At 42.7% G+C, this 23,799-nt stretch overlaps 1 protein-coding gene across 1 annotated transcript in view; it reads right to left on the minus strand.

Moving 5' to 3' along the window:
- The window catches only part of si:ch211-67e16.11, a 74,902-nt gene that overhangs the window by 13,071 nt on the left and 38,032 nt on the right, over positions 1-23,799 (minus strand). Inside the window, exons 4-5 of the mRNA XM_047369896.1 lie at positions 7,518-7,688; positions 3,776-3,907 (exon numbers count right to left, since the gene is read on the minus strand). Coding sequence (XP_047225852.1) covers positions 3,776-3,907; positions 7,518-7,688 — 303 coding nt within the window. The remainder of the gene's footprint in view (positions 1-3,775; positions 3,908-7,517; positions 7,689-23,799) is intronic.

Here is a 23,799-nt window from a genome sequence, read left to right on the forward strand (position 1 = left end):
TGTATACATGAATGTGTTATTAAACTAACCAATAATAAACATGAGGGAATTGTTGGAAAAATGTATACAAATGATCATTGTTTAGTTTAAACAAGGTTTATGTTTGACTTTCTACTATAGTGAAGATGATTCCTGTGATTGGTTTTAGTGTGGACAGAGTGGAAAGTTAAGGAATGTGGTCTGGAGTGGATCACTCTCTGGACATGACATGCTCATACCATATTCAATTCAATTCAATTCAAAAATACTTTATTAATCCCAAAGGGAAATTAAATGTTGTTGTAGCTCATTATGAAGGTTTCTTCAAAGAGCCGTTGTAGATGCTGATGGCTGTGGGCAGGAAGGATCTCCTGTAGCGCTCCGTCTTACAGCAGATCTGAAGAAGCCTCTGACTGAAGACACTCTGTTGTTGTAGGACAGTCTCATGAAGAGGATGCTCAGGGTTCTCCATAATGTTGTTCATTTTATGAAGAATCCGTCTTTCCACAATGATCTCCAGAGATGCTCAGGGTTCTCCATAATGTTCTTCATTTTATGAAGAATCCGTCTTTCCACAATGATCTCCGGAGGTTCCAGAGGAGTTCCCAGAACAGAGCCAGCCTTTTTTATCAGCTTGTTGAGCTTTTTTAAGTCCCTGGCTCTGATGCTGCTTCCCCAGCAGATGATGGAGAATAGATCACACTTTCCACAACAGACTTATAGAAGATATGCAGCATCTTGCTGCAAACACCAAAGGACCTAAGCTTCCTCAAGAAGTACAGTCTGCTCTGTCCCTTCTTGTAGATGGCTTCACAGTTGCATCTCCACTCTAGTCTGTTGTCCAGGTGAACACCGAGGTATTTATACTCCTCCACCACCTCCACTTCTTCTCCCATGATAGAAATAGTTTTTGACTTATTCCTGTTTCGCTTAAAATCTACAATCATCTCCTATGTTTTAGTCACGTTCAAAATGAGATGACTGTTTCCACACCATGCCACAAAGCGGTCCACCACCTTCCTGTACTCAGCTTCTTGTCCATCTCTGATCCACCCACGACTGCAGAATCATCTGAGTATTTCTGCAGATGACAGAAGTCTGTCTTGTACTGGAAGTCTGAAGTGTACAGAGTGAAAAGGAATGGTGAGAGTACAGTCCCCTGTGGTGCTCCTGTGCTGCTGACTACCTGGTTAGACTCATAACCCTTCAGTCTCACAAACTGTGGTGTGTTTGTCGGGTAGTCTTTGATCCAGGAGATTGTTGAGGCCTCCACATGAGTCTTCTGGAGTTTCAGACAAAGCAAATCAGGTTGGATTGTATTAAATGCACTGGAGAAATCAAAGAACATGATCCTCACAGTGCTGCTGGCTTTTTCCAGATGACAGTGGGTTTGTTGAAGCAGGTGTATTATGGCATCTTCAACTCCAACTCCACAGCGATAAGCAAACTGAAGGGGGTCCTGATGGCTTACTGTTTGCTTACTCAGGTGGGCCAACAGGAGTCTCTCTAGGACCTTCATGATGTGGGATGTTAGGGCAACAGGTCCATAGTCATTGAGGACTGATGGGTGAGGTTTCTTTGGTACCGGAACAAGACAGGAGGTCTTCCACAACACCGGAACCTTCTTCTGGGCCAGGCTAAGGTTGAAGAGGTGCTGCAGAATCCCACAGAGCTGCTCTGCACAGCCCTTCAGGACTCTAGGGCTGACATGATCTGTACCTGCAGCCTTATTCCGATTCAGTCTCTCCAGTTGCATCTTCACTTGACTTCTTGAGACACACAGGAGGAAGGGGGAAGCAAAGGAAGCATCAGCATTTTCTGATATGGTTGAAGGCAAACATGTAGAAGCAGAAGGGTCTAGGGCTGAGATGGAAGATAAATAATTTGAGGTGTGACTGGACAGCTGTGGGTCCTGTGGGTCAAAGGAGGGTTGAATGTCTGTTTGGCTGTGAGCAGGAGAGGATGCGAAGCTTGTTTCTGAACTGAACCTATTGAAGAATGTGTTCAGTTCATTGGCTCTGTCCAGACCTTCATCGGTCCGATCATCCCTCTGCCTGAAGCCCGTGATCTTCTTCATCCCTGTCCACACATCTCTGATATTGTTTTGCTGGAGCTTGCTCTCCAGCTTCTTCTTGTACACCTCCTTGCTGTCTCTTATCTTGACTTTAAGTTGCTTTTGTAAACTCCTCAATAATTCTCTGAAGGCTCTTTTTTCTTGTTAAGCAGGTCCTTCAGGTCACTGGTGATCCAAGGTTTGTTATTGGGGAAGCATCTCACGGTTCTGGTGGGAATGATGTTATCCATACAGAAGTTTATATAGTTGGATACACACTCAGTCATGGCATTGATGTCCTCTCCATCTGGCCTCAAAACAACCTTGCAGAGCCTCTTCAGCTTCCTGTGACCATTTTCTCATAGTCCTCTTTATTACAGGTTGCCTCTGAACAAGGGGCTTATATTTCGAGGAGAGAAAAACAAGATTGTGATTTGCCTAGAGGAGGTCTTGCTGTAGAGATGTATGAGTCCTTGACATTTGCATAGAACAAATCCAATATTTTGTTTTCTCTGGTAGAGCAGCTGACAAACTGTTGAAATGTTGGAAGTGCAGCAGAGAGTGAAGCATGGTTAAAATCACCAGAAATTGCCACAAAAGCATTGGGGTTTTGTGTCTGTAGCTTAGCAACAACTGAGCTGATGGCATCACATGCAGTGTTGGCAACAGCGGAAGGTGGAACGTAAACTGTTGCCAAAATAACACTGGTGAACTCTCTGGGTAAATAATATGGACGAAAACGTACTGCCAACAGTTCAATATCTGGACTGCAGAGATGACACTTCACAGTAACATGTCCTGGATGACACCATCTGTTGTTCACAAATACTGCCAGTCCACCTTCTTTACATTTGCCGTTCCTCTTTAAATCTCTGTCTGCTCGTATGGTTAAAAAGCCCGGCAGAGAGACGCATGAGTTGGGGATATGATCCAACAGCCATGTCTCAGTAAAACACATAATACCGCATGCCCGGTACTCTGGCTGGGTCCTTTGTAGGGCTTGGAGTTCATCCAACTTGTTTCCCAACAATCTCACATTGCCCATTATAATCAACGGAAGAGATGGTTTGAACTTCCTCCTTCTCTCTTTTCTCTTAGCTCCTGCTCTGCATCCACGGCGTCTCCTTTTCAACTCATTGGGGATTTGGGGTTGTAGTTGAAGTATTATTTGAGCTTTTGAGATATTAATCAGCTGCTCCCGTTTGTAAGAAACAACCCCGTTGCCATGGGAATGCATCATAACAAATGTCCAAAAATAGAAAGTATTAGGAAAAATCCTCCAAGCTGCACAGCATTGGACACCGGAGAGGACAGTCAGCTGTATCCACCACAAGAGGAATAGTTCCCAAAAAAGAATAAATCAAAATTAAAAGTAACAGAGCTACTCCAACCTGCTGCCACCTTGAGCGGCGCAATTCTAGAATTATATATATGGGAATGAGTGCTTTTTATGTTTTAATCTCCGTAAGAATTGGCTAAACCAATTCCCGCTTTTTACTTGTAAGAATGTGACTTTTAAATAAAAGGCTGGTGCAAGGATTTATTCTTTGTGAGAAGGAAGTCGCTGTTTGGCAGAGGACTAGCTCACCCTTGCAAGTCAAACTTACTTGGTTCAACCTGTGCCTTATTTTACACTTGTCTGTGTTTATCAGCTTTCTAACTAACAAAAACATTTTTATTTTTAGGGATATGGAATGCTGAATTATATTTGTCTACAAGTTTGAGTGATTGTTAACTTCCTACCAAGAAGCTGTCCGCTGTTGGCGAAGAAAGTCTTGATGTGATCTTTATGAAAGCCATTATTTCTGAGCATTTTGTAGAACCTCTGAAGATTCTGAGCATGATGCTGAAATGTCATCTGCGACTGCCAGCCACCTGTACACAAGCACACACACACAGAGAGATGGTTAGATTTCTACCACTTCAGTCATTAACCCATTTATTGCATTTAAGAAAAGGGTTTAGGTCAAGTTTCTGGGGAAGTGGTGGCCTAGTGGTGGAGGGTTCAAATCCCACAGCCTGCCACTCTGCATCCCTGAGCAAGAAGCCCCTGAATGGGTTCCATAAGGGATGGGTTAAATGCAGAGGATAATTTATCCATTGTGAGAAAAATTATTTAGACATTATTAATCTCAATCTCAATCAAGACTTGTGATTAAGATCAATAAAGTCTAAATTATTGTTATTAATATTATGAGTCTCAGGCTTAACAACTGCAGTCAGAATGATCACACCAATGTCAGATGGGTTTATGACCCAGCTTACATCTGGTCCATTCTTTGGGTCATAGTTACTTGTTAGATATTTCCTAACAATGCCAATGCGTGAGTTGCCTTGGTTCCACAATTTAAGGTCTGAATAGTAGGGAAATCACCTGGGTACTGATTTCAGTCCAACAGAAAATGTGTGAGCAGGGCTGAATAGGTGTGTTTGACAGCCCACAAATCTGACTCAGTTACACCAGTTCTGTCAGGAAGAATGGGCCAAAAGTTCAGCGAATGGTTGTGAGAAGCCTTTGGAAGGATGCCCAAAACAGGAGACCCCAGTCATACAATTCTACCCAATACTAAGAAAATGTACAGGGGTTGGACAATGAAAATGAAACACCTGGTTTTAGACCACAATAATTTATTAGTATGGTGTAGGGCCTCCTTTTGCGGCCAATACAGCGTCAATTCGTCTTGGGAATGACATATACAAGTCCTGCACAGTGGTCAGAGGGATTTTAAGCCATTCTTCTTGCAGGATAGTGGCCAGGTCACTACGTGATACTGGTGGAGGAAAACTGACATTTGGCACTGGCATGAGTGACCAAAGGTTTGGCTATAGCAGCCGGGCCGTGTATATTGACCCTGTGGAGCTCCCGACGGACAGTTCTGGTGGAAACAGGAGAGTTGAGGTGCACATTTAATTCTGCCATGATTTGGGCAGCCGTGGTTTTATGTTTTTTGGATACAATCCGGGTTAGCACCCAAACATCCCTTTCAGACAGCTTCCTCTTGCGTCCACTGTTAATCCTGTTGGATGTGGTTCGTCCTTCTTGGTGGTATGCTGACATTACCCTGGATACCGTGGCTCTTGATACATCACAAAGACTTGCTGTCTTGGTCACAGATGCGCCAGCAAGAGGTGCACCAACAATTTGTCCTCTTTTGAACTCTGGTATGTCACCCATAATGTTGTGTGCATTTCAATATTTTGAGCAAAACTGTGCTCGTACCCTGCTAATTGAACCTTCACACTCTGCTCTTACTGGTGCAATGAGCAAGACTGGCTACCAGGCTGGTCCAATTTAGCCATAAAACCTCCCACACTAAAATGACAGGTGTTTCAGTTTCATTGTCCAACCCCTGTATGTAAACTACTTAATTTAAAAAAGTATTCTGGAATTTAACAAATAGAAATGTTTTCGGTTAATGCTAACTGACCTGAAACAGGAAATGTTTAGTCTATTTTAGTTTATTAATGTCAGATCATGAGAAAAATTGTTGTCTTTCCACACTGTGTATGATTTTTATGCTCAGATTTTAATGCGGCTGAGCAAAAGAAATATTTGATCCCCAAGGAAAGAGAAATCTTTGTTTGGAAGCACTGTGGTAGGAGTTTCTGCCTTTCTTTTTTAGCTAAGCCTATGTTGCATTGGTAGTATGTTTTCTGTCATTGTCATATTGGACGACTCATCTACAACCCATTTTCAGGGTACTGGCTTTTTCCAAAATGTTACATTATGTGTTGTTCTGTACCCTTTTCCCCCCTCCATGCCTGACCCTGGGGCAATATGTTTTTCAGGTGATATATTTTTCTTTTTTTCCAAACACTCAGTTTCAGCTCCATTGTGTGGAAAGAGATCTGTGTTCCTCGTGGGAAGGACATTGACAGCATCACAGACTGCATCACGGACTACATCAACTTCTGTGTAGACAACACTGTGCCCATCATGAAGGTACTGTGTTTCCGCAATAGCAAGCCCTGGATCATCCCTGAAACAAAGGCTCTCCCCAGGAGAGGAAGAGAGCCTTTAGATCAGGAAGCAAGGAGGTCCCACCACACTGACACTGGTGAACATCCATTGAACTGACATTGAGATTATGGACTCTTAAGTACCCGGGTCTTCAACTGAATCATAAAACGGACTGGAGTCACACCACTGATGCTCTTTACAGGAAGGGTCAGGGCAGACTCTACTGGCTAAGGAGAATGAGATCTTATGGAGTGCAAGGGGCGCTTCTTAACACCTTTTTGGCCTCTGTGGTGGCATCATCCATCTTCAATGATGTATTATGTTGGAGCAGCAGCTTATCTAAAGCTGAGAGGAAGAGGTTAGATAAGCTCATCGATGGCCAGCTCTGTCAAAGGATGTCACTGTGTAGTGCAGGTGGTGGGAGAAAGAAGGACTCTAGCAAAGATAACATTACTGTTGAACAATGTCTTCCACCCCATGCATAAAGCTGTTGAAGAACTGAAGAGCTCCTTCAGTGACAGACAGCTGCATCCTAGGTGCACAAGGGAGCGTTATCACAGATTCTTCCTCCCAGCAGCTGTTAGGCTTTATAACCATCACTGCTCTCAACAAGCCCTATAAGTGTTTACATCCCTGCTGTTTTTGCACAGTTTTTCAATTTTTTGTAGGTAATGTGTTATTGTTTTCTCATGTACAATTAAAAAGGTGCTTTTTGGACATTTCAAATCGCCCTACTCAGTTGCACATTTCATTTCATTTGAGTATGCCATTTTTAATAACAGTACAGTATTTCTTTTTCTTATGTTGTATTTTCTTCTTTTACTGTACAGTGTAGTCTTCTTGACTTTTTTAGTCTTTTACATTTGTGAGTACCTGTATGCTTCTATTTGCCTTTTACGTTGCTGCTAACACAGTGACACAATAAAGGATATTTCTATTCCATTTCTAATGAAAATGAGTTCAATTGAGGTCCCATCTGACCTCAACACCTTTTCACAACCTCCTCTGGATCAGTTAGATGATCATTGGAAAACATAAGATGGCGTGCATGGTTTCAAAGGATTAAAGTGTAGTGTTTTGCCAATGTTGTTTTTGATTATTGCGGTCGCAAATTCCTTCAGATCATTGACAAGCTTCTTCCGTATTATTGTGGTCTGATCTGCTATCTTTCTCATTGTAATCCTCACCACAGAAGACAGAATTTTGCATGGAGCATCAGAGGGATAGTCATTTTATGCTCTTTCTATTTTTAAATAATAATTGCACCAACAGTTGTCATCTGCTAACCCACCTTGTGGCATACGTAAATTACCATCTACATAACTTGTATTTTCTGTCTCAGTGAAAGCTCTTTGCAGCTTGACTTGTTTCTTTGTGTGAGTTTAATCCAAAATTGCTGAAGTAAATCCAAAGGTCAGTCATCAAAACAAAAGCTATTTCTGATTGTATAAAGCAGTATTTGTGTTTGAGTATGTTTCATTCATCTAAGTGCCATATTAATGACTAGAACAGAAGAAAGACAACCTGAGATGAGCATGGCATGGTCACAGGTCTGATAGAGGCGACAGGACAGGTGGGTGGCTAGAGGCTGCTGGTGGCAGCGCCTGGTGTTTTTGTTCAGCTCACAGCTTGAGACGGGAAGACTGGAAATGCTCATGGGTAGCTGCTGAGGACACCTGGCAAACTCTGGGTTGTCTGTTGGAGGAGGAGGAAAAGTTCAGAACAGGAAGACCATCACAGAAAATGTACATGCTCCAAAACAACTGTGCTCACCATGTCCTTGTAGTATACTGTAATCAGAATCAGAATCAGAATCAGCTTTATTGCCAAGTTCGTACATACAAACAAGGAATTTGCCTCCGGTACACTTTGCTCTAATATGATAGCACTTAAACTTCCCCTTTAGATCTTTAGATATAAAAAAAAGATTTCTTAATATTTTCGTGCCAGAAAATCAACTTGTCATCTTGTCAGTAATGATAACTAATTTACAAGCTGTTGTTCCACTGTTTCACTGTTTCTTCATAGCACAAAGGTAATTTTATACAGCACTCTTGTGACACAGTGAGAGCCTTTGGAGCAAGGCCGATCTTTTTATGTTCTCAGGTCAAATTTCTGCAGATGGTGTTACAGGGGTTGGACAATGAAACTGAAACACCTGTCATTTTAGTGTGGGAGGTTTTGTGGCTAAATTGGACCAGCCTGGTAGCCAGTCTTCATTGATTGCACATTGCACCAGTAAGAGCAGAGTGTGAAGGTTCAATTAGCAGGATAAGAGCACAGTTTTTCTCAAAATATTGAAATGCACACAACAATATGGGTGACATACCAGAGTTCAAAAGAGGACAAATTATTGGTGCACGTCTTGCTGGCGCATTTGTGACCAAGACAGCAAGTCCTTGTGATTTATCAAGAGCCACGGTATCCAGAGTAACGTCAGCATACCACCAAGAAGGACGAACCACATCCAACAGGATTAACTGTGGACGCAAGAGGAAGCTGTCTGAAAGGGATGTTCGGGTGCTAACCCGGATTGTATCCAAAAAACATAAAACCGCAGCTGCCCAAATCACGGCAGAATTAAATGTGCACCTCAACTCTCCTGTTTCCACCAGAACTGTCCGTCCGGAGCTCCACAGGGTCAATATACACGGCCGGGCTGCTATAACCACACCTTTGGTCACTCATGCCAATGCCAAACATCGGATTCAATAGTGCATGGGGATGTTTAAGATTTGTGATGAAATGAAGAAGTTCCAGTGATGATCAGAGTGGCAGACATCTGAACAATTTGGAGCTTATGGAAGGATTTTTGAGGGAGACCAAAAAAGTTTTGCAATAATCAATATGGGAGGTGACAAGGCTGTGGACAATAATTGAGGTGAGGTGAGGGTAAAGGGAGGGACAAAGAAGATTACTGTTACATAGATGGAAATATGCAGACTGAGTGATATTAATAAAGACAAATAGGGAACTAAAGGATGACACCCAGATTCTTAACATAAGGTGAGGGGAACTGTGGAGCTGTCATTGGAGAGGGGAAAAACTGTCCGTTTTGGATAGTACTGATTTAGTTCCTACAAGAAAGAGCTCAGTTTTATCACTATTTAATTTTAAAAAGTTGGAAGTGAACTAAGTTTTAATTTTAGACAAACAGGAGGTGAGGGTGGGTGCATAGAATTGGGTTTGCTGGATAAGTAGAGCTGGGTGTCATCCACGGAGCAATGGAAATTAATATTAAACTTACCAAAAATATTGCCAAGGCGAAGAAGGTAAATGATAAAGAGTAGAGGTCTTAGGGGAAAGCCCTGAGGCACACCAGATGTTACAGGAGAGCAGTGAGAACTGAAGGATTTAAGATGGACAAACTGAGTGTGGTTGCTAAGGTAGGGAATAACCAATGAAGGTTGATGCCAAGCGATGATAATCTGTTGAGGAGAATGGTGTGAGAGATGGTATTAAAGCCTGACTCGGATCAAGGAGGATGAGTATGGAAAACAAAATAGAGTCAGCTGCCATTTGAAGGTTGTTGGTGGGTGAGGTTATTTTAAGTTAAATGCAGGTTAAGTTGAATAGCAACTGTTTTTTCAAGTATTTTGGATAAGAAAAGTAAATGCGAAATGGGGCGAAGATTATTATTGTTGTTGGGATCTGATCCAGAGTTTTTCAGTATATGCATGATAACTGCAGTCTTAAGAAGGGTGGGAACAATTCCAATAGTGAGCGAGGAGTGAATGATAGCAGTTATGAAAGAGAGGAGAGGCAAGAGGCAGCATTTAAGCAGGGATGTAGGGATAGAATTAAACAAGCATGTAGAGGGTTGGGATTTCTGAAACATTCGGGAGTTGAAAACTGGCAAGTGGCTGACAAAAGGAAGAAGTTACAGATGTTGAGAGAGAATATGGGGTAAGAGATCACAAGTACCGGTCAAGTACAAATCTGGAGGTAGTGAGTCCAGAGGTTGCAGAATATTGCTGAACAGCAAAAACAATGTTTTGGAGTTACTTTCATCGAGCAGATCAAACCAGCATAGTAATGTAATTTAGTTTTAGCAAATAAATCCTTATACTGTGGTATATGAGTTTTATCCAAGTTCTTATGAATGGTGACACCAATTTGTTTCTATACAGTCTCTTAAGTCGTTGACATTTGGCGCTCTTAGTCATGTGTTCAGGGGTAAATTCAATTCAAGTTCAATTCAATTCAAAAATACTTTATAAATAATAATAAAAGGCAAATTCAATGTTGTTGTAGCTCATATTATACAGGTGTCTTCAAAGAGCCGTTGTGGATGCTGATGGCTGTGGGCAGGAAGGATCTCCTGTAGAGATCTGTCTTAAGCAGATCTGAAAAAGCCTCTGACTGAAGATACTCTGTTGTTGTACCACAGTTTCATGAAGAGGATTGTAAGAAATTATGATTATTGATTATAAATATTTATCAAAAATTTGAATTAAACTCATACTTCAGAAGAAATAAATTCTAACCAAAAATATTTCTTACAAAAAGAGATCAGAGATACACTCTGGTGGTCTGATTATTGGGTTCACAGCAGTTAATAATTACATTTAGTTAATTATCTTTAATAATTGATAATTATTAACCAAAACCACGCTAAATGTCATTGTGTTATCAACCGTTTTACCGAATGGTGGGGAACACTAACCTTATTTTGACAGACAAATCACTCTTGCACAAAATAATCTATCTATGTGAATATGAATTAAACCACTAGCCTCTCTTACAACCAACTATTCTGGTCAACAACGTTTCACCTCATTAAGGATGCATGATTCTACAAAAGGGGTACATTAATAACCAAACTTAATAACCCATATTAATAACCAAGGCTGCATGCTGAGGGTAGATGGAGATTAAACCAGCAGTTTATGGACTGAGTGGGAATAGATCAAAGCTTTGGATTGACTTTGAATATGGGAAAAACACAATCAGTGGGAGGCGACGAGTTTCCACGTAGGTAGCACCTTCGGGAGCCGCTTAGCTCTTTATCTGCTAACAGTGCTACTCCAGCATATAGCCCTAAAACCCACCAAGGCGGGATCGCAGTGGAAAATCACAAAGGTCCATAAATGGTAAAACAATGGAGATGAACACAAGGCTCAGTTCCCAGCCTCAGTCTACTTTAAAGTCTACTGTAACTTCAAACTGGGTCAGCGCTCATTTGATCAAAGCACGGTACACATGCACCAGCATTCATATTTTCCTGAGTGCCGCCACTCTTCGCAGTCCAACAATATTCAAAAGCAATCACAGTTCAGCATAAACATTTCAAAATTGCATGCACCAAGTTGTTGGGACCCCAGCGATGGGTTACAACATTAAAGGCCAGTACGAACTTTTTTGGAACTTTCAAAACAAATCCCATTAACCTACTTCCAGCACAGCCAGGAACAGGAATAACAGCGGACTTCCTGTGACATCACTGTTTGAAAAGAAACCCCACTTTGCAACAAGCAGACCTCTTCCACGCAGGTCTCCAGCAGAACTGGAAGGAGAGACACAGCCCACTAATGTCTATTTGCTGGCAAACAGATCTGGATCCAACAAAACTGGATCCAAGAGTGTCATACGATCACGATTTATATGCACAAAGTGTAGTAGGAATAAATTGCTGTTTGTGTATTCGTTATTCATTCATGAACGGGGTAATTAAGGTGCAAGTGTGGCTTGACTTTTCTTTCTGAGGTCTACAGAAGAAAACTGTGTTCCAGAGAGTTCCCAGCAGAGACCCTGTCTCTACAATGCCGAGTGGAGCAGTTTTTCCCGGTCTGAAGGTAGGACAACAGGACCGTATCACCATGGCTACAGCAGTGATGTGCAGTTTAGCCGGCCTGGCAGAACGAGCTGCCCCGCCCCACAGCTACGGAGGTTAGCTGCAAGTTATCCCTTTGTTCACTGTGGATGCTTTCCTCAACTTCGTCGCCCCGGACAACTTTTCCTCAGCACAGTTCACAGTAAAATGAAAAGGTTCATTTTATGACGTTTGGTTTGGTTTGTGTTGAGAACTCAGCAATCTTAGTGCTAGCAGATTAGCTGCCCAGCCCATGTGCTCAGTTTATGTGCTCTGTGTTCTTAAAGTTAAGACAAACTTTATTTAAAGGGTGATTTTTAATACAGAAGATAGGGCATAACGCGCCGTCCACGCTTATGCATTTTAAGACTTTTATTAGTGGTATTTTAAAGGTATGTTTGATTCTGATGATAAGCTACAAGTTTCTTTTGTTAGCCCCAACTGCTAAAAGTTAAGAACACGTGCTTGCCTACTTTGAGATAGCTAAAGATCATTTACCCAGAAAGGTTGTTAGTTTTCAATCTAGGAAATAATATTCCCTATATATTATTTTACTAAACTTGATAACTAAGTAAACACTAGTAAGACCCATTTATCCAGAAAGATTTGGTTCTTATTCAAAACAATATTTCCTTAAATATTTTAGTATTTTCTTAATAATGTTTCCATAAATATTATTTTAATAAATAAAGGCAGCTAATTAAACATCATTAGGACCAATTAATCCAGAAAGGTTTGGTTCTTATTCAAAATAATGTTTCCTTAAATATTATTTTAATATTTAAGGAAAAAAATATTTCCTTAATGGGGAGGATGCCGGTTAGACCTGGCAGACCCAAACAAATCTTGAGGGTCTGCTGGGAATGCATGGCAGAGTCTCTCGTGAGGTGGAGCTTCAACTCCCACCTCTGGGAGAGTTCTTCAAGCACATTCCAGGGGAGGTGGGTGACATTGAGTCTGAGGGGGCCATGTTCCGCGCCTCACCGGAGCTGTGGTCGCAAGATTGTTGGTGCCTGTTGCGGCGGCAATCCTCAAACCCGCTAGTGGACTCCAGACGTGAGGGATGCTGTCAGGCTGAAGAAGGAGTCCTATCGGGTCTTTTTGGCCTGTGGGACTCCAGAACCATCTGATGGGTACCGGCAGTCCAAGCAGCATGTAGCTCGGGTGGTTGCTGAGGCAAAAACGTGGGCGCGAGTATGGGGTACCAGGCCCTTTGATACAGGCTGTTAGGTCCCTGTATGACCAGTGTCAGAGCTTGGTCAGCATTGCCGGCAGTAAGTCGGACTGGACTCCGCAAAGGTTGCCCTTTGTCAACAATTCTGTTCATAACATTTATGCACATAATTTCTAAGCGCAGCCAAGGTGTTGAGGGGATCCATTTTGGTGGCCTTAGGATTGTGTCTCTACTTTTTGCGGATGATGTGGTCCTATTGGCTTCATCCACTCGTGATCTACAGCTCTCACTGGAGCAGTTCGCAGCCAAGTGTGAAGCGGCCAGGATGAGCCGCTTCACACTGAGGCCATGGTCTGAGGCCATGGTCTGAGGCCATGGTCTTGAGCTGGAAAAGGGTAGAGTGCCTTCTCCGGGTCAGGGGGAGGTCCTGCCTCAAGTGGAGGAGTTCAAGTATCTTGGGGTCTTGTTCACGAATGAGGGAAAAATGGAGCAGGAGACGGTTGGTGCTGTGTCTGCAGTGATGTGCTCTCGATTTACCGGTCGATCTACGTTCCTGCCCTCATCTATGGTCATGAGCTTTGGGTCATGACCGAAATAACGAGATCACAGATACAAACGGTCGAAATAAGTTTCCTCCGCAGGGTGTCTGGGCTCTCCCTTAGAGATAGGGTGAGAAGCTCATTGTAATTGTACAGGCCTTGCTTTTGAATAAAAACCCTGTCTTTGGGGAGGAAAAGTCGGAAGTGCTCTGGTGACTCAGCCGACACGTCTCCCCGGCCGGGCGAAAGAAACTGTGTTTCCGTTTATTATTTAGTTTTACTAAAACAGTATAGCATAGGACTTAGCTTTACCAAAACAAACGAGCACGCAGGAGTTTCTGGGAACAACTCCATCAGTTTTGTTCCTGCCTCCTGCTGAGCATGAGTTTTTGTTATTAAACCTTTTTTTTTCACTTACCATCACGCTGCCTGCTCGTCTGCATTCTGGGGTCCAATTCCAAGTAAACTGACAGAACACTGACAGTATGTTTCCGCCAAACACGGACCTCGCGGATGAGCATCGGGCTGGCTCCATTGGCCTCTTTGACTTCCTGTCTCGGGAGGCGGAGAAGTCGTTGCGCCGTCGGCTTATGAAGTTCCAGTTCCGGGGGACAGGGCCCCTTCGTCGCCGTTCTCCGCCTCCTCCCCTGGTTGTGCACTCTGGTCCGGCAGTGAGGCCCACGTCCTTCTCCCGCCGCAAGAAACGCCGACGTGCAGCGGTTCCTAGCCAGTCGGCTGGCCAGGCGGTGGTTTCTCAGCCAGCCTACGTGAGGGCTGCAGCCAGTAAGCCAGCATCTTCGCCTGCCACAGCACTGTCTCCCAGGCTCGCTGCAGCAAGTGAGCCCGCATCTTCGTCTGCCATAGCACTGTCTCCCAGGCTCGCTGCATCTCTGCCCATGCCGTCTGCGCTCGCTCCAGCCCGGAGTTCTGGGGCAACACCTGCCGAGCTGGAGCAGCGCTTGAGGTTCACGGCACGCCAAATAAAGATTGTCAGAACGACAGGTCTCCTGTATTCCTCTCCTGAGCTGATGGAGAGGATAAAGCAGATCGAGATGGAGTATGAAGCGGCAGTAAGGCTGTTTTACTGCCATCCTCCATCACCCACGTCAAGTCTCCAGGGCGCTGCTGCAGAGCAGCCCACGTCAAGTCTCCAGGGCGCTGCTGCAGAGAAGCCCACGTCAAGTCTCCAGGGCGCTGCTGCAGATCAGCCCACGTTGGGACTCCAGGGAGCTGCTGCAGAGCAGCCCACGTCAAGACTCCAGGGAGCTGCTGCAGAGCAGCCCACGTCAGGACTCCAGGGAGCTGCTGCTGCTGCGGAGCTGCTGCTGCTGCTGCAGAGCAGCCCACGTCAGGTCCACAGCCTGACACACCACAGCCTGACTCCAGGCCAGACACATCACAGCCTCAGCCTGACTCCAGGCCAGACACACCACAGCCTGACCCTAAGTCAGCCTCAACCCCCTCCACACGGCGCAGAAGACGTCGTAAGAGGGACGCCCCGGCTCAAGTCATCGGGGGCCCCAGCGACGCCTCTGCTCACGCCACTGAGGGTCTCGGTGACGCCTCAGCCCCTGCTTACGCCACTGAGGGTCTGGCCGACTCCTCAGCCTCTGCTCACGTCACTGAGGGTCCGGCCGACGCCTCAGCTCCTGCTCACATCACTGAGGGTCCGGCCGACGCCTCAGCTCCTGCTCACATCACTGAGGGTCCGGCCGACGCCTCAGCTCCTGCTCACGTCACGGAGGGTCCGGCCGACGCCTTAGCTCCTGCTCACGTCACGGAGGGTCTGGTCGACGCCTCAGCTCCTGCTCATGTCACAGAGGATCCCGTCGACGCGATGTAAATAAAAGGCTGGTGCAAGGATTTATTCTGTGTGAGAAAGAAGTCGCTGTTTGGCAGAGGACTAGCTCAACCTTGCAAGTCAAACTTACTTGGTTCATCTGTGCCTTATTCATACGTTGTCTGTGTTTATCAGCTTTCTAACTCTAACATTTCTTTGGTCCTTCAAGCCGAAGCGCTAGAAATCTGTCGCCCGGGGCCCAGCGGTTCGTGTGGGGTTCCTGTCTGCGCAGCCTCCAAAATGTCCAGAGAACAAAAATCCTGCACAGTGAATTCTGTGTTGGTAACCGCAGAATCGACCGAGGGGCACCGGGAGGGTGGATCGACGCGTTTCGACAGACAGTGTGAACAAACGCACAGGTGAGACGGAACCAATATAAGTATTTAAAAATAAGAATAAATAGAAGTTTTTGAGTTTAGAGGTACTCGTAATTTCCCCTAAGGAGATTCAAAAGCAAACCAACTCAATATAAAAATAAAAATAAATAGGACTTTCGGAGTTTAGAGGTACTCGTAACTTCCCCTAAGGAGATTCAAAAGCAAACCACCTCCATGGAAAATTCTGAGTTTAAAAAGAAAAGTGCGTAAAAAACAGAAAACCTAGTCTAGGTGATGTAGGCCTATAAGTGATTGTGTGTTGGTGCATGTGTGTGTGTGTGCAGAATCATACGGCACTTTCAGTAAGACAACCCGAAACCTTGCTGGTGTTAACAGAAAGTTGTTGACAGCTGAGAGGTGTCGTAGGGAATTCTGATTTGGATATTAGGCGCTATCAAATCTCAGTCTAAAACTCCTGCATTCTCCGCGATTAGCACTCAAAGCAGAAAACCGGATCATACCTAAGTGTTTGATCTAGAAGCCTGTTTGCCGGTATACATACAGTACAGACCAAAAGTTTGGACACACCTTCTCATTCAAAGAGTTTTCTCTATTTTCATGACTATGAATATTGTAGCTTCTCACTGAAGGCATCAAAACTATGAATTAACACGTGGAATTATATACTGAACAAAAAACTTGTGAAACAGCTGAAAATATGTCTTATATTCTAGGTTCTTCAAAGTAGCCACCTTTTGCTTTGATTACTGCTATGCACACTCTTGGCATTCTGTTGATGAGCTTCAAGAGGTAGTCACCTGAAATGGTTTTCACTTCACATGTGTGGCCTGTCAGGTTTAATAAGTGGGACTTCAAGCCTTATAAATGGGGTTGGGACCATCAGTTGTGTTATGCAGGAGGAGGATACAGTACACAGCTGATAGTCCTACTGAATAGACTGTTAGAATTTGTATTATGGCAAGAAAAAAGCAGCTAAGTAAAGAAAAATGAGTGGCCATCATTACATTAAGAAATGAAGGTCAGTCAGTCCGAACAATTATGAAAACTTTGAAAGTGTCCCCAAGTGCAGTCGCAAAGACCATCAAGCGCTACAAAGAAACTGGCTCACATGAGGACCGCCCCAGGAAAGAAAGACTAAGAGTCACCTCTGCTGCAGATGATAAGTTCATCCGAGTCACCACCCTCAGAAATCGCAGGTTAACAGCAGCTCAGATTAGAGAACAGGTCAATGCCACACAGAGTTCTAGCAGCAGACACATCTGTAGAACAACTGTTAAGAGGAGACTGTGTGAATCAGGCCTTCGTGGTAAAATAGCTGCTAGGAAACCACTGCTGAGGACAGGCAACAAGCAGAAGAGACTTGTTTGGGCTAAACAACACAAGGAATGGATATTAGACCAGTGGAAATCTGTGCTTTGGTCAGATGAGTCCAAATTTGAGATCTTTGGTTCCAACCGCCGTGTCTTTGTGCGGCGCAGAAGAGGTGAACGGATGGACTATACATGCCTGGTTCCCACCGTGAAGCATGGAGGAGGAGTTGTGATGGTGTGGGGGTGCTTTGCTGGTGACACTGTTGGGGATTTATTCAAAATTGAAGGTATACTGAACCAGCATGGCTACCACAGCATCTTGCAACGGCATGCTATTCCATCCGGTCTGCGTTTAGTTGGACCATCATTTATTTTTCAACAGGACAATGACCCCAAACACACCTCCAGGCTGTGTAAGGGCTATATGACCAAGAAGGAGAGTGACGGGGTGCTGCGCCAGATGACCTGGCCTCCACAGTCACCCGACCTGAATCCAATCGAGATGCTTTGGGGTGAGCTGGACCGCAGAGTGAAGGCCAAAGGGCCAACAAGTGCTAACCATCTCTGGGAACTCCTTCAAGACTGTTGGAAAACCATTTCAGGTGACTACCTCTTGAAACTCATCAACAGAATGCCAAGAGAGTGCGGAGCAGTAATCAAAGCAAAAGGTGGCTACTTTGAAGAACCTAGAATATAAGACATATTTTCAGTTGTTTCACACTTTTTTGTTCAGTATATAATTCCACATGTGTTAATTCATAGTTTTGATGCCTTCAGTGTGAAGCTACAATATTCATAGCCAAAGAAAACTCTTTGAATGAGAAGGTGTGTCCAAACTTTTGGTCTGTACTTTATATATATATATATATATATATATAAAAGAAAAGAGCAGAGTCTGAATAATAATAAACAAGAGTAAATAGGATAAAAGCATATATAATAAAGGAAAGAGAATCAAATAAATAGTGCTAATATAAGTTAAAATAAGTATAACTCAGTTCTTAACAATAGATTTTAATAGATTAAAAAAAACATTTATTAATTAAAAAATTAAAATAAAATGAAAAAAAAACTCTTAAAATGGGGAACTGCATCCGGAAGCAGCCCTGGTTAGAAGGAGATGCAATGTTTATGTACTCAAAAGATCCAGATACAGATAAATAAATAAAGATTATAATTTTAAAAGGGCATTTTTCGGTTCCTGCTTGGTACAGAGGTTCCAACAGAAAGACAAACTTAGGAAAAGGAAAAAAGCCAGTCAAACTTAAAAAAAATAAATAAATGTTGGCTTGCTGAAGCATGGAACAATAAAAAGAGCAAGGAGGTTTATATAGCAGTTGCCAGGGAAACAGATAATGACACTGGTGTAGTAAGGGGGAGGGGAGGGCAGCCACATCCCCAGCCTGCTGCTGCAGCTGCGACAGTGCCTGAACCCTCAGCGCCAGTGGAACAAATAACTGAAGAGGCATCACCATATTCGCCATTAGTTTTTCCAACTTCACAAACTATGAGAGAGGAATCCCCAAATTTAATAACCAGCTCCCCGGTAGCACAAATACTAGGTGGAGAAAATAGGCAATTAAACTGGATGGCCTCAGTGACAGTGCTGATGACAGTCCTATTAAACAGCAGTTAAAAAATGCCCTCCAGGCAAATGCTTTACCTGAGATTCGAAACTGGGTCACAAAACATAATATTGATCTACCCACCTGCTCGGTTAGCAGTTGGCAGAACTGGACAATGCATGCTGAAAAGGATGTCAGTGGAATGCATAAACAACCCCCTACTGATACCTTCTATGCGGAAGATGAGATACTAATAACTTCACCTACTGATACTAATAACTTCAACTACTGCAATGTTTAATGATCTGATTGAATATGTGAAATAACTGACTAACACAATAATGAAGTTTTTCAACAGGTGATGATCATCCAGGAGGAATGCAGTGTTCTAGGAAATGCAGTTAATTTATTAGCAATACATTTTTCTTCAGCAGGTGGAAGCTGGAGAAATAACATCACACTGTGTGTAAGTTTTGTTGACTAATCATTGGTTGGATCCATGAGACATTATGTGCACAGACCAAATGACCAAAAACGACCCAAGACCAAATGACCAAGGTTCTGACTTATGAACCTCACTGACCTGACAATGATAACCTGACACTTCTCCAGACTGGACAGACCCAAAACACAACACCTTCAAGGTGGACCCCACAAACACCACCTTATTGATCCTTTGTGGATAAAAGGAATTGAAGCATTCAAAACAGACCTAGTGGAAGCAAAATGGGTAATGACAAAACAATGTGCATTTTAAAAAATATAAAAAGAAAATTATATGGGAATTTTTGTAAATTAAATTGCTCTGATAGAGAAGTAACTAAGTATATTTATTTGTACAGCACATTGCAGGCAGGGCAATTCAAAGTGCTTTACATTATAAAAATACAAAATCCTAAAAAACCATCAAGTAGATGTTCATGACAGCCATGGGGGGAAAAGCTGTCAGTGTGTGAATGTGTGTGAATGGGAATGATTGATTTCATTAAAGAGCGTCTTTGAGGGACTTTTAAAAGTGCTAATAAAGGTCTGATGTTCTTATGATCATTTGCCAAACTTTTACCTCTATAAGGTTTCCAGAATTTGTTTTCAAAATCATATAAAGATAGTAAGGGTTCTACCTGTATTGAAATACTGATAAACATAAGAAAGCTATAGACCTGTCTTCAATTTACAAAATTCTTTTACAAATATAGTAATTAAATTTTTTGTGTGGCTAATGTCTGTCAATTTTGTCTGTTTGTTTTTGTGAAATGTTTGTTTTATGTTATGTAAAAACTAGGGTATATGTGGATGTTAGATAAATGTACATACATTATTCAGTTTTCATTCTACATTACTTATTTACTATCTAGATGTGCTGTTTACATTACTGATTGAGAATGGTTGTTATCTCCTTATGCATAGAGGAATATGATGTTGCAACATGAGCACAGGATGTGAAAACAGTCTGTTCTCACATAAAGATAAACTCCCTCAGCAGTTGAAACTTCATGTAACTAGGGCGTTCCTTATCCAATAAAAGCATGAAGAGCGGAGACTGTCTTCAGAGTGTGTTTGGAGGATTGTAACTGAGACAGTCTCCGGGACACTCTCCTTGCAAGTTAAAACAAACTAACTTCTCTGTGTCTTTCTTTGTGCAGATGTTGTAATGAGTGTTGGGGTTTAAACCTAACATTTAAATGGTCCTTCGAGCCGGATTCCAAGATACCTGACGATCCCAGCGGGTGAGAGAGATCCAGGTAAAACTCCGTGGCCACGGTAAAAAGACCTTTTCCGGGACTGGTTCTCCCTGGCAAGCTGGAATCCAAGGGTTGACGGAACTCCAAAGACGCAGAGAAGTGTGAGTAAATCTTATGATTAAAAAGAGGGATGAATGACAAAAGAATAAAATAGTAAAACCCTGACAATTCTAGACACTATCAGGTACAAGAGAAGAATACAGTTAAATTCCGCAGGAGGGTAGACTCCCTTAGTTGAAATAGACTAATTAAATTCTACGTTAAGGACGGCGGAGTCCTCTGTTAGGAAACTAAGAAGAATACAGTTAAATTCCGCAGGACGGTAGACTCCCTTAGTTGAAATAGACTAATTAAATTCTACGTTAAGTTGAGTCCTCTGTTAAGAAACTAATAAAAGGAGCGAGTGAGTGTGAGAGTGGAAAAATAGCCACCACTAGGTGACTGTTTTTCATATAAATTAAACAAGGAACAAATGGTGAGCCTTAACGGGTTGAAGTGACTTTTACCGCAACAGGTTAGTTGATCACCATCTTGTTTAAAAGGTATTTCCAGTATTTAGAACACACCAGGTGTTAAAACCATACTGGAACTAAATGTCGCCTAAAAATGGGTAAGGGACAAAGTAAAGAAAAACAAAAGTTACTTGATAATTTATCATGCAAAGATTGGAAAGTAGTAGAAAAGGAAGAACCAACAGCTGTGGAACCATTATGTTACTGGGTAAAACATTATAACTTTAATGGAAAGTTATCCACGGCTGCCTTAAAAGACTTACAAGGTAAAATAGCTAACAAATGTAAACAAAATGAAAAACAAATGAAAAGAAAAAGAAATAATGTTTCACTGAAAGGAAGATGATGAATATTCAGGTCCTTATGCAGCCTTACAGCAACAATTAGCCCAACAAGATGAAGAGGCGGCTGGGGAAGATGAAATAACTGAGCATACGGCTCCCCCTGTCGCCCCATTTCCCGAAAATCCACCTAAATATACATCAAAAGATATAGGAAGTAAGCCTAAATTACGGAAACACGGCGCAGTAGGAAGCTGGTCAACAACCCTATCTGGGGACTTTAATAGTGTGTTAAGCCCTCCCAGGGAACCTAAAAAGTTACTAAGTTTTGAGGAAAAGGGACTTGAAGTACAGACTTTCCCTCTGATAGAACTTCCAAATCCACGATCAGGACAGAATGATCCGGCTGTAATAAGGGTATATCGAACATGGACACAAGATGATATTAAAAAGGCAGTAGAGGGCATTCCCCACCCTAGAGAAGATGTTGAGGAATGTTTGAAACAAATGGAAGACCTTAGACGTTCTTATCACCTGAACGGAGCAGAAGTACAACAGGTGTGGATGTGCAAGTTAGGCCCTGACTGGTTTCATGTTAAAGGAACTTATACGCCTACTCAAGCAGATGGTACCAACCGAGTTGCTGACAGTAATGATCTGACAGAACATGTGAACCCCCTATTGGAAAGAATTAAAGCTAAATATAAAAAGAGAGCAAATTACACTGAAATAGGAAGGTGCCGACAGAAACCAGATGAACCATTTGATGAATATAGAGCAAAAATGGGAACGGTGTTCAAGGTTCACAGTGGTCTAGAACCAAGTGAAGATGCAAACAGTGCCTTCCAACAACAGTTAAAAAATGCACTCCATTCAGGTTCGTCACCTGAAATACATGGCTGGGTAAACCGCCATTACATAGGAATGAGTGGAGGCTCATTACAGGATTACATCAACCATGTCCTGCATGCAGAAAAAGTTATAAAAAGTAAAAAGACCAAACAAAAAGACACAGTGTTCTACCACGAGAAAGAGACAGCCTGTTTTGATAATGCAGTTTATTATCCACAAACACGAGGCAGGGGGCGTGGTAGAGGTCGAGGAAGAGGTAGAGGCAAAAGACATTTTGGAGCACAAAATCCAAGAGCATGCTGGTCCTGTGGAAAAGAGGGACATATGGCTAGAGACTGCCAAAGTAGCTCTGCCCAACAAAACTAGTGCGTGACTAGCACCAACTTCCACAGGGTCATTTCTCGTAGATGAAGGAAAAAATTCCATACAAAACCCTCAGGATGTAATGTCACCTGATGACCTACATGTTACAATGTGGTACACAAACAAACCAGACACCAAATACAAAAGCGAACGTGACAAAATCACTCCAGTAAAAATAACAGTGTCATATGTGTACTCAGACGTGACGGCAAATGCCGCAGCTGCAGTAATACTGCCAGATACAGCCAAAAGGTTGTTTAGACAATACTCAGAACCTCATATTTCACTGTGTAAAGAGACAACTGAAGAGTGGAAAAACTTGGGCCAATTAGTAAACAGTGGTGAAAGAGCAAGAGATTGGGTTGCAACAGGTGTAAACACCTGGTACAGTCAATCAACCCTGATGACAAAAAAGGCATTGTTTTGGACAGTGACTGTCCAATCCGGAGTGCATCTAGACAAAAAGGAAAAGTGACATATCTTCTTTACTAAGGAACAAGAGGAACTGTTGAAGCTGGTTCCTGAAAAACTATGGTCTCAAGGGCCAACAGATGTTGGCCTAGTCAAAACAGCGCTTCCTGTTGTAATAAGACCCAAAACAGAATATAGGCCTAGAGTGAAACAATACCCGCTAAAACCTGATGCAATGATAGGAATTGAACCAGTTATTACAGATTTGAAAAAGGCAGGAGTGTTGATTGAATGTGCTGAGTCACCCTGTAACACTCCTATATTCCCTGTAAAAATGGTTCAGGATTTACAAGCAGTTAATAACGCAGTCATTCAAAGATCGCCGTGTGTAGCAGATCCACACACACTGTTGAATTCTCTGAACCCAAAAGCTAGGTTTTTCACTGTAGTGGACATAAGCAATGCATTTTTCTCTGTGCCATTGCATAAAGACAGTCAGTACTGGTTTGCTTTCACATTTAAAGGAAAAAGGTACACCTACACAAGGTTACCTCAGGGATATTGTGAGAGTCCAACAATCTACTCTCAAGTTTTGACCTCCAGTCTGTCCACCTTCGAGCCTCCACAAAACAGTCAACTATTAACATATGTAGATGACATACTGGTGGCATCAGAAACAGAAGAAGCATGTAAACAGGACACTTGAGTTCTCCTAACACATCTAGCAGGAGAAGGCCATAAAGTAAGCAAAAGCAAGTTGCAATTTTGCAAAGAAACAGTAAAGTATTTGGGTCATCAATTAAGTTCAGGAGGAAGAACAATAATGGAAGAGAGAAAAACAACAATATTACAAGCACCAAAACCAATAACAAAAAAGCAAATGATGTCTTTTCTGGGTCTGGCAAACTACTGCAGAAGTTGGGTGCCCAATTATGCAAAGAAAAGGGGCACAATTAAAAGATGGTATTTTCACCTGACCAGAAAATAAACCAATCCTACCAAAAAACCTATACAAATGGGCAGCAATATTGAGTCATGGTAAGTCACATGTCTCAACAGGAGGGATG

Source organism: Girardinichthys multiradiatus, chromosome 7, assembly GCF_021462225.1.
Source record: "Girardinichthys multiradiatus isolate DD_20200921_A chromosome 7, DD_fGirMul_XY1, whole genome shotgun sequence".
In the NCBI taxonomy this organism is placed as follows: domain Eukaryota; kingdom Metazoa; phylum Chordata; class Actinopteri; order Cyprinodontiformes; family Goodeidae; genus Girardinichthys; species Girardinichthys multiradiatus.